The sequence below is a fragment of the Sinocyclocheilus rhinocerous genome, unplaced genomic scaffold (genome assembly GCF_001515625.1).
Source record: "Sinocyclocheilus rhinocerous isolate Xijiao unplaced genomic scaffold, SAMN03320098_v1.1 scaffold1841, whole genome shotgun sequence".
In the NCBI taxonomy this organism is placed as follows: domain Eukaryota; kingdom Metazoa; phylum Chordata; class Actinopteri; order Cypriniformes; family Cyprinidae; genus Sinocyclocheilus; species Sinocyclocheilus rhinocerous.
The window spans coordinates 82,088-94,472 of NW_015666172.1; the positions used below are offsets into that span (position 1 = coordinate 82,088).

A 12,385-nucleotide genomic window follows, 5' to 3' on the forward strand; every position below is an offset into this window, starting at 1 on the left:
AGTCCATTAAAATGATCTCACATGGATTGTAAACATTTAAAGGGGTCCTATTATGCTCTTTTTCAAAGTCTTGATTTTGTTTTGGGGGTGTACTAGAACAGGCTGTCATACTAGGTTGTTCGAAAAACACATAATTTTTCAGATATTTTACATTATTACAACACCTCTCTCCCCAGTCTGGCATGAACGGCTCGAATAGTTCCTGTATCAAGTGAAGTCCCGCCTTCTGAAATACGAAATGTGTTGTGATTGGTTAGCTGGGCCAGTGTGTGTTGTGATTGGCAGCACTCGGCGCCGGGTCGGGAAATGTCACTCCCCTTACCATAGCCGCCTGCCAGCTTCAGTGTAAATATTGCATCAAAATCAAATCAATTTGAGCGCGATTTAAACCCGGATGATTGTAACCACTCTAAGTTCGTCTGCCTTGGGAAAGCTAGCGTGTCTCTGACATAGTGATAACACTCGTTGCCTTCTCTAGTGCAGCTCAGCCAGGTCTCGTCCCATTCGTCGATCTTTGTGATATCACAAATCCCGGAAAATATGTGTTGTAGTCCAAACGAGTCATTCGTTGTAGTAGTTTTTGAAAAGTGATTTCTGTTAAATAAAATATCTCCTTTTGAATTGGACTTTGAGCTTTGTAACTTTGCAGATCTTTTTTATGCTCAAACAGCAACATTACAGACTAACTGAAGTTGAAAAAGCATAATAGGACCCCTTTAAATAAAGTTAAACATAAATAAGGTTTAAAAGTTTGGTGTCTGTATTAATACCTTTAAAAAATTGTATTAAATACAATTGTAATGTTACAAAAGATTTCTATTTCCACTTTCAAAGAGTATCATTAAAAAATGAATCACAGTTTTCACGAAAATATTAAGCAGCATAATTGTTTTCAACATTGATTATTATAAGAAATGTTTCTTGAGCAGCAAATCAGCATATTAGAATGCTTTATGAAATATCAAGTTACATGAAGACTGAAGTAGTGGCTGCTGGAAATTCAACTTTGCCATCACAGGAATAAATTACATTTTAAAATATATTCAAATAGAAAACAGTTATTTCGGTTTGTAATAATATTTCACAAAATTACTGTTTTTACTGTATTTTTGATCAAATAAATTAAGTTTGGTGAGCATAAGAGACCACTTTCAAAAACATTACAAATCTTAAAAACCCCAAACTTTGAATGGTAATTTAAATGTAACTAAATATAATTACATCATACACTCTAAAAAATGCTGGGTTGTTTCAACCCAACTTTGGGTCAAATATGGACTAACCCAACGTTTGGGTTAAAACTTTAATTTAAAAATGTAACCCAACAGCTGGGTTAGTCCATATTTGACCCAACATTGGGTTGAAACGACCCAGCATTTTTTAGAGTGTACATCATAGAGGAAGTTTGGTGGTTTATAAATATATGTTTTTATACCACAAAAAAAAAAACATTATAAATAAATGTATAAAAATGCAGTATAAATACAAAAATGAAAACAGTTAAACAGTTTGTTGGCATGTGTTTACGCTTTTTAAGTGACAAAGAAAGAAAAGCTGATGAGAGGCCTTAAATAGCATTCTGGCATATAGTATGTAATGCCTCCTGTGTATGAAAGCATGTATGGACAGCTGTGTGTGCCTCTGAGTGCCTGTATGTGAGAGAGATGTGACATGCTGATTTTTCCTCTGCTCAGGTATGTGAGTGATGTTGCCTTTTCATCCGCTGAGGTTGTCAATCACTGACCAGCTTCACATCAGATTTTAGAGTCACACTATGTTTCCATCACCCTGTTTTTTTTTGCTCATTTTGACATAAGAGAAAAGAGTGATGGAAATGCCGAATTTCGAAGAAAAATCCCTTAATTCACAAAAAAGTTTTTACGCTTGCTTGAGGTGGTTTTTGACTTGTGTGAAAAAGGGTTAATGTGAATAATGGGAGATGGAAACGACCAATGACTGCATTTATTTAGTTTCATCAGCTCGTTCTGAGGTGCAAGTCGCTTCTCCTACGTTTCTTAGTGATATTTAGTGTCAGTTTATCAGGGCGTGACGATTTAGTTCTCTTTGACTTGTTGGATGGAAATGGTGCTTATTCGCAAATGTTTTATGCGATATTCCAATTCTGCGCAAAAGTTAAAGGCAGAGTAAGTGATTTTTCAAAAACGCTTTAAAAACTGATTCGGGCCGAATCGCAAAACAAACTTGTAGCCAATCAGCAATAAGGGGCGTGTCTACTCATGATGTGGAGGAGAGCGCGTTCAGTGCATGGGACGGACATTAACCGAGCCGAGCTACAGAAAGATAGAGATGGCGGATAAAAAACAAAAGAGGAAAACGTCTGCGGAACGATAAGGCAAGAAGTAGGACCCGTGTAAATATCGGATCAGCTTTCCAGCGCTGGAGAGAACTCAAGGAGCGGAGGCCTGCGATCGGACGCCGAGGTTGCTTTGTTTCTTCTCAATAGGTGAGTAACACCGTGTCTACAACAGCTAAAGTCTGCCTACACTGGACGCGATCAAACGACCGTTGAAAACCATTTGAAATTTGTGTCAGCACGTCATAAATAGAACCCGGCAGCAGTTTTCTGTCGGGGATTTGTTGCGCCGCGCCGCTCACGTCCGTAGACACGGTGTAACATTGGTTTTGCTTTGTTTCACAGAACTAATCGTTGCCTGGGTTGCGTACGTATGTGTGGGGCGGAGCTATCAAAATAGGGGCAAGACCCTTTTGGGGTAGGGGCGTGTTTGTTTTGGTGATTTCAAATATAAACATTGGCTACCAGAAATCCCTTACTCTGCCTTTAAATTCGGAACTTTGGATGGAAACCCAGCTAATGCTATGTTTATCCAGGATGTATGTGTGTGTGTGTGCCATTCAATGGGATCTTACAACGCTGACATGAAACAACAGCTGTGAAAGTTCAACACACACACACTAACTTTATGGAGAATGTCTTCCGGGAAAGCATGTGGTTGAAGTCCATCTCATATCTAACACTGAAGGAAAGAGCACAGATCAAGAGAATGAGTAAATGAATGACTTTAGGAAAGCAAGAAGAAGGAAAGTCCTGCAAGTAATCAGGGTTTATTAATTAAAGCGTGTGTGTAGTTGTTAACAGGTATCAGCATGTGTGTGTGTGTGTGTGTGTGTGTTGGAAAATATAAAGTACATGAAAATCTGTGTGCTTGTGACGACCCCTTTGAGTTTTCATTTATTTCATATTTTTGAATAAATACCGTACTCAAATTCTTCATAAGACTGTGGAGCTCTGAGCGCTGCTGAACTCATGTCTAAGTCCACACCACAAAATGCTGCAGATTTCCCTCTAAAATCAACACAGAAAACGTGAAAAACGTCTGCATTTTCCATCAGGGCCTGGTGAAAACCCAACAACGAGCACTAAACTAACAAACACACTTTGCTGACTCATCTGTACCCTCTCTCTCTCGCTCCTCAGGATCAACCACTTTTTGCCAAACGTCTTTGCAGAAACATGCAACATAAATCATAGTTTGAATGTCTCTTTCTCCATGCATAATACTATATAATATAACACAGCAATAATATCACTGTATAATTACCTTAAATATCTCAATGCAGCCCACTAAAATTAAATTACATATATCACATACCCTTCACATTCAGCATATTCAGTATCTTGTGAAGTGAGTGATCTGAGATCTCAGTTCTGCTCACTGCTGTGCCATTGGGCTTGACCTTTAACCCCAGGCTGTTTCAGTGAGACAGTCCCTGCGATTAGTGCACATTTAGCACATGCAGCACAGAAACACAGACATATTTTTTAACAAAACAGATTTTCAATAATCACAAAAATGCAAAAAGTTCTTTTTGCATTACCACAGAAAGAAGGCTTTTTGCACAGTATGTACACTACTGTTCAAATTGTGGGGTCTGTAATAGAGAAATTAATAATTTTTATTCAGCAAGGATGCATTAAACTAAACAAAAGCAACAATAAAAACATTCATGATGTAAAAAAAAAAATGCTGTTCTTTTTAACTTTTCACTCATCAAATATCACGATTTCTAAAGGATTGTGTGACACATAAGACCGGAGCAAAAATTCAGCTTTGCCATCACAGGATTAAATTATCATTTAAAATGTAATTAAACAGAAAATAGTTATTTTAAATTGTAATAATATTTCACAATACTACAGTACTTTACTGTATTTTTATTCAAATAAATGCAGCTTTGGAGATTTTTTATTAGAATAAATGCAGCCTTGGAGAGCATAAGAGATTTCAAGCTCATGAAAAACATGAAAAAACAATCTTACCGACCCCAACCTTTTGAAGGGTACTGTATACACAGGCTAAGTTAAAAATACTTTGTGGACAAAATTGTTACCAGGAGTCAGCTAATTCCAATCTGATTCCGATATAAGTGATTAACAAAAAAAACAACAACAATTTGGGTGAATTTCCGCACCCAAATTCCTGCCATTTCAATAGGAATCCATGTGATCAGGAATTTTGCGGGAGGACGAAAGATTTCTCCACACAGATTTTGTATCGGGTTCAAGTTGGTCAAGTGGATTAACCAAGCAAACCAACAGAAAGCTGCTTGGTTTAAAACGGTAACTGTGTGTCCTACATCGCTACACTATTGACAATGGACCTTTTTGCCCGCAGTTTGCTAAAGTGACCGCAACTTTATATTATATAAACACTAGATGACGATGGTACTTTATGCCCTTCTTTAGACAGGTAAGAAAATGTGTATGTGAATATGTGCTCACAGTTAGGAAGAGTTTTGCTCTAGGTATTAAGAAGACTCAAGAGGAGGCGGTATATATTTATTGAGCAATGCTGACTGAGCCCTTTCAGAGCTTCAGCTTTGGACTGAATTTGTCCTCGTCCACACACACAGACACTCACACGCCAGTTTACTTAGCTTTATATCTGTTTCAACTACAAAAAGCTAAGCCAAACAGCTTTTGAATTTTTAGAATAACAACATGATTTGGTTTATATATTAATCATTTCTCCAAATGAGGACCCCGAAGGAAGGTTTTGTCAGATTTAGCTCAATTTGTCCCCAAAGTATAGCTAAATAAACCCTTGAAAACCATGTCAAAATACAGATCCAAAACGTTGCCTGATCAAATGACTAATTATTAATAGGCGCTTACTTCTCTAGTTTTTTTCCTTCCCATCATCCTCCTCTCTCTCACTTTCACTGTCATTCCCCCTTTCCCCTGCAAGTTTAAGGTTTCACTCTGTATGTAACTCTACTCTGCAGAGCTTCAGTAAGAACTTAGCTAAGTGCCAATCTGGTCAGCATGCACACAGGACAACCGGCTGCGGAAAATATTTATTAATGAGCAGAAAAAAAATGAGTTATCCCTGCCTCATCTCTAAATGAGGGATGAACAACCAAGACGATCTGTCTTCTTTCCGCCACTTCACTGACCCTCCATCCAGGGTGTTTCCCTGCCTACGGTTAGAGACGATGAAATAGGCTCCAGCATCCATGCAAGCCTATGCAGGACAAGCGCCTTGGAAAACAGATGGATGAATGGCTGGATGTTGTTGTTGTTGTTTTTGCTGTACAAGAAAAAACTAATAGTGAATTTGTTTTAAAAAGTATTTGGACACTGAAGCCACACTTATACTAATTTCATCAATTAATAAAATATAAAAACAAGTGTCATGTGCAAATTTATTTATTTTTTTTAAATAAATGGCATTTGGCCTGCTTTTTTAAAAATCTAATGCAATGACATACACTAGTATTCAAAGGTTTGGGGTCTCTTAAGCTGCATTAATTTGATGAAAAATACAGCAATATTATGAATTATTATTACAATTTAAAATTATTGTTTTTTATTTTAATATATATTAAAATGTAATTTATTCCTGTGATGCAAAGCTGAATTTTTAGCATCATTTCTCCAGTCTTCAGTGTCACATGATCCTTCAGAAATCATTGTAATATGCTGATTTGCTGCTCAAGAAACATTTCTTATTTTTATAAATGTTTAAAACAGTTGTGCTGCTTAATATTTGATCACAAATCATGATAAAGGAAATCAGGATTTTTTGATGAATAGAAAGTTCAAAAGAACAGCAATTATTTGAAATAGAAATAGAGATTTAAAATAGAGACTCTGCACTTTTGATCAGTTTATTCAATTTATGCAATTAATGCTGAATAAAAGTTCATTTCTTTTTTTTTTTTTTAAACTTACTGACCCCAAACTTCTGAACAGTAGTGTAGACATATTTTAAAGTGTGGCTTAAGTGATACTAAGTGGGGCTGCTTGGTATTGAAAAGAGAGCTCAAAAAAGAAAGAGGGACTGGGAAGTTATACAAGAATTTTTTTGTCTTGTCAGGGTAGCTCATAAAGCATATCAGAAGCCCTGAAGCATTTAACCTGTCAACACACACAGAGATAAGCACACAAACCCCCACAGACATACATACACACTTGATGAATGACACCGACATCATTCACAGAAGCAGAAAGAGAGAGGCTCTCACGTAGATCAGATTAAAAAAATAAACACACCAGACAGAATCAGCCCAGGTATGGCATGTTTAATATAGTATGTGAAAGTGCTGAGTGTTTGTTTTCACATGAACTCACATGCACACAAACACACACACACACACACACACAAAGTGCCTCCTCCTGGGTCACTGGGTTTAATCTCCACTTTTTCTCATCTCGCTATCGATGATGAGATGCTGCAATGCCATTTATCCCTCTGGAGGTTTAAAACCCTGCGTGTGCTTCAGTGTTGGCGTGTCTGAGTGTTTGTTTGTGTGCGTTTGTGCGTATGAGAAAATGTAGCCTTCCTGTTCCCTTTTAAATAAATAAAAAAACTAAACATGCACACAAAAACACAAACGAGTCATTTTTAGAAAGAACGCGGACAGTAATTACGGAGGGGGAGGTGTAAAGATGGAGAGCATGCAGAAAGGAATCAGGGGCGAGCAATGCTGACGCACATGATGAAGTAAGCAGCTAGCTGATGTTTTTGCACATCTGTACGTCACTCCTCAAGCCTTTCGGTCACTGCATATTCAAACCAGAGAGAGGAAGAGAGCAAACTGAGAAAAAGAGACAGAAACAGAGATAAAACGCTGAATGGGGAGAATGAAGACGAGTTGCAGAGAAATGAAGCGAAGGGTTGAAAGAGAATGTAGAACAACACACAGAAAATGATGTGAAGAATCATTATAGGGATAGTTCAGGCAAAAAAGACAATTCTGTTGTTATTTGCTTACCCTCATGTCATGTTTGCTGTTATTGTTTCTGTGGAACACAAAAGTACGCTCTTGAACCGATACTGTTTTGCCATCATTTTTGAATTTGGACATAAGCTAAACAAGAGCTTTGGTTATAGCTAATAAATCCAATTTATTCCTATGATGGCAAAGCTGAATATTCAGCATCCATTACTCTAGTCTTTAGTGTCACATGATCCTTCAGAAATCATTCTAATATGCTGATTTACTGCTTGAGAAACATTTAACAATGTTGAAAACATTTGTGCTGCTTAATATTTTTGTGGAAACCGGGCATGAGGTTTCAGAATTCATTGTTGGATGATCTTTCCCTTTAAGTCTTTGACAGGTTGACACTCTGAACAGTGCAAACTGTGCAAAGAAGCAGAGTTCTGAGAAAACAGCAGCTTCAGTGTGTGAGACTGTCACATTCGGGCTGGAGTGCTGGGGAGAGACAGGTTGATTTAGTTAATTGAATGTATGGGAGTGTTACATAATTTAGCCTGAGGCCCAGTCTGTTCTTTTAGCTCCCAACAAGCTTAAACCAGTCTTTGACGGCTACACTCACAGAAACTGTCTAACAAATCCACAATGTACAACTGTGCATATTGATCTTCTGTAGCTGCATGAATGAGCATGCACACATACTAGACGGTTAGATTATTGTGGCTTTGATTGGTATAATTAAGATTACGGTAACATTCAATAATTCATTAAATTTCTAAAAATGTCATTCTAAAATCTACAATATCTAACAATATATAAAACCAAACAATATATTTAACAATATACTGTATAACATTTTATAAAGAAAATCATAAAAATTATAAAATTATAAAAATTTTATTTTTATACAAGAGATAATACAACATATAATAAATAAAAAATGTATTATTAAAAAATTATTAACAACAATAATAGTTAATATTATAATAAATTTAATAATATAAGAAATATTTATTTGTTATATTATCTACTCTATATTAAAACATTTTAATAATAATAATAATAATTATTATTATTAATAATAATAATAATAATAAAGTAATAAATTATTAAATTAATTACAAATGATCAGTTTGGATGCTCTTCTGTGATACTATAAGTACTTTAGTACTTTTCTTGCTCTCTCTCTCTCTCTCACACACACACACTAAACTCCTGACTATGGGAAAAAATGATTCATTAGCAGACTTTAATCAGTATTATTTCCCAAAGGCCCAGTAACCATAAGCTCTTTACACACAAGCCTAGTTAACAGTGGAATTGAACGGCAAGAAAAAGTATATAGTGTGTGCTCATGTGTTTGGTGTTTACATTTGTGTGTTTGTGCAGAGGAGGCCAGATCCCATCTCTGGAGGGTGAGCACACGTTTGAGGAGGGCGATCATGGCCAAAGACAGAATTGAGCAACTGAACTCTAAAACAGAATTAGAAACATTAAGCAATATCAAACATTGCAAAAGAACATTAAAAACTGCTCAAGTAGAAGAGAGTCACAATGTACTTTCTGCACAGGGATATTAATGTTCATAACAAAAAGTTCCAACCATATTGCTGAAAAAACCTCCCTAAGATGGTTTGCTGGTTTTTGTTGGTTTCAAAGCCTGCCCGTGCTGGTCTTCCACTGACCTAGCTGCTCTCCCAGCTTTATCAGTTGACAAGTGCTCAAAACCCCTCAGAACAGAACAGACCAGCCTGACCGGGATGAGAGACTAGATAAGCATCTTAGGCTGTTAGCATTAATTTTGTGCACTTAAATGACACAAAATGAATGCTATGTTCACAGTCAAAGAAATTGTTTTAAAATGAATGTATCTTATTAAATGTTCAGAAAAAAAAGAGTATAGTGTATATAATAACTTCCCAGGATTCATTTGATACAGAAGAGAAAGGAAAAACTGGGTTTAAAAAAATGTAGCAATGTTTTTTTAAATGACACTTATTGTGTAGGTGAGTATAATCTAATTAGTGCTCTTTTATAGACCTTTAAAGCCACACTCAGACACACAAACACAAATAATCTAAGACCGGAAGTCTAAACAATGCTTTAAGCCATTTAACAAGATTAAGAAAATATAAAGAGAAGAGACTGATTTTCCAGCTCACTGCTGAAATCCCATTGACTGCTGAATCAGTTTGTTCCTGCAAGAACACCTTTAATGGAAGAACAACCTTTGGTGCAAAATAGGCCCACACACGCTACTGTTCAAAAGTTTGTGGTCAGTGGTCAAGATTTTTTGAGGTTTTTTTTAAAGGAAATTTATACTTTTATTCAGCGAGTATGCATTAAATTGACCAAAAGTGACAGTAAAGACATCTACAATGTAAAAAAAATTTTTTTAAATATAAAATATAAGTAAAATATAATTATATAGTATAAAATATTACAGCTATTTAAAAAAAAATGTATATTTAAACTGCTTTTTAATATTTAAACTGCTGTTCTTTTGAACATTCTAATAATCAAATAATATTGGGGGAAAAAAAACACAAAAATATTAAGCAGCACAACTGTTGTCAACTGATAATAATAAGATTTTTTTTGAGCAGCAAATCAGCATATTATAATGCTTTCTGAAGGACCATGTGACACTGAAGACTGGATTAATGATGCTGAAAATTCAGCTTTGACAACACAGAAATCAATTACATTTTAAAATATATTCAAAAAGAAAACAACCATTTTAATTTGGAATATTTCACAATATTACTGTTTTTTCTGTATTTTGCAGTAGAGTAGTGTACATACAATCTAGGAATAGGTCACAATCATCAGATTGTTTTACCTATATAGTTTTTAGTTGTTCTGTTTTTAACTGTGGTGATTAAAGTATCATTCTTGCAGCTTTTAGATAGTTTGCACTGTAAAACTTGCATGTGCTTTACATTTGTTGCAACAGCATTCACGTTAAAACCATTTATGCATTTTTAAGGCAGTGTATCAAATGAATATTAGTTAAAGACTTAAATGCATTGTTTTCTATTCTGTTGCACTCTGTCTAGCTGTTGCAAGAATGTGTCTTATCTAAAATCCCTGTAAGAAACTCGTCTGATTGGGGTCGTGCGAACCCGAAAACAGTAGGATTATACAGGCTTCCTTAAGAGAGATTAGTCAACATCACTTCTTGTCCTTCATTCAACCCACCCAACAAGTCCATTTTTAATGTGTCCCTAATGCAAACACACTTACGTCTACAACTGCAGCATGTAAGAGATCTACTGTATTTTTTCACTCAGGGTGTGAACTCGACAGAAGTGCTTACTGAACAATGCCATGACCTGAAGAGAGATGTAACTAAGAAAAGACGAACAGCACTGAACACACACCCTAACATGGGATGGAATGGGTAATGGGAGTGGGTCTTTCCATTTACCTTTAACCTGTGAAACTAGATCTGAAGAAGACTATGTTTACTCCAGTTTCAGCAAAAAAACACACACACACACACACACACATATGCTCAATGTTCTACACGCCCATAGGTTTTAGAGAGAGATGCAGTCATTGTCCTTCTAACGCACTCCTGTACCCATAACATCAAGCCTAAATAGAAAGAGAGAGAAAAACACCCCGACAGACCCGTGCGCCCTTATTCCTCCTTTCCTTTTCTTATCTGCCCATCGTTCTGTCTTGGCTGTTTCAGCTGACACCATCACTCTCAATGGAATGAGCCCTGTCAGGTCTGAGATAAAGAGATTATTCACACACACACAACACATACGCTCACACATTCACTTAATGGAAATGTACTGTACCTCTCTGAGATTATGATGATCGGTCGATTTGAAAATGTCAGCTGATTTAAAAACAACGCTCAAGACAGACTATATCTTGCGATAATATTTCATATATTGTAAATTTACAATACATGTTTTTTTATTTAGCAGTCATGAATTAACACACAAGTTGTAACTCTAATTTAAATATACATTTCCTGGAGTAAAATTAACACTACCAAAGTTAGATTGAACTTAGGTTTTTTTTTTTCTTTTTACAAAAAACGTATTTTTGTAAGTTTTTTGTAAACAAAAGTAAATTTCTAATGAAACAATATAAATGCATCTGTTCTGATGCATATAAAAACGATTTCCTTTTTTTTTTTGTAGAGGTCCTGAATTACAACACAAGCTACAAGCTAACTCGAGCTCTGTTTTAAATACAATTTCCTTGGAGTAAAATTAACAACATAAAAAAATTTAGTAGTAGTAAAATTTAATTCCATCAGTGTTGAATTAACATGGCAAAGTTTGTATAATTTCTAGCTTTTATTGAAAATTATGCTTTAGCCTTAAACAAATATTTTGTAACAAAACAAACTTGTTTTTGCAAGCATGTTAATGTTTAACAAAAAATATAAATGCATTTCATTCTGACACATATACAAATTATTTTCCTAAAAACACAATGAAATGTTTTTGTGGTGAGGCCAGTGAAAATATTGGCAAAAAGAAATCTGAACTACTGACCCGATGAGGTCAGCAGAAATAATACTTGTTGTTAAGCCCTGAAATTAAAAAAAGAGAGAGAGAGAGAGAGAGAGGGATTGCATAGATGGATGACAAAACCCCTTTCCCCCTCCCTTGCTCAGTGTAAAATAGGGATTGAGTTGTCTATTTATCCTTTACGCACAGATATCCTCCCATTTCCTCTCTCTCAGTGCAGTCAATGGGAGATTAAGCGTCAAACGACAGTAGCCCTGGGCTCTAACTGATGCTACTCTCTCTCACACACACACACACACACACACACACACAAACCCCGTGCAATAAACTCACAGCTGGGCACTTGTATAATACATTTACTGCTGGGCACGCATCACACACTTTGCACAATCTGTGTGTGCGGGTTTAGATTCTACCCTGTTCGTTTTATTCTGTTAAAAAACTGCAACTCTACAATCACTTCTGCTGAGTTAAGCAGGCCTGCCGAACAGGCAAGCGGAGGCACAAAGCAGACGAGCGGGTGGAGCGGGTGGGGAGGGCCGTAGCACCTAGCCTCTAAGGATTGTGGGTATAGCTGCAGGTGGAGCGGGGTCAGTATTACTGACAGATGTAGCAATTTTGATGTAATCACTGTCTGAGCAGATGCAATAGTACATAGACAAATATTACATAACCACATCACT

At 36.1% G+C, this 12,385-nt stretch overlaps 1 protein-coding gene across 2 annotated transcripts in view; it reads right to left on the reverse strand.

Moving 5' to 3' along the window:
* Positions 1 to 12,385, reverse strand: part of LOC107731908 (insulin receptor substrate 1-B) — a 48,962-nt gene that overhangs the window by 6,715 nt on the left and 29,862 nt on the right. The window contains exon 4 of one of the 2 annotated variants that reach the window (XM_016543108.1): positions 2,940 to 2,996. The exons of the other annotated variant lie outside the window; for it this stretch is intronic. Coding sequence (XP_016398594.1) covers positions 2,941 to 2,996 — 56 coding nt within the window. The 3' untranslated portion in view covers position 2,940. The remainder of the gene's footprint in view (positions 1 to 2,939; positions 2,997 to 12,385) is intronic. 2 annotated transcript variants of the gene reach the window in all.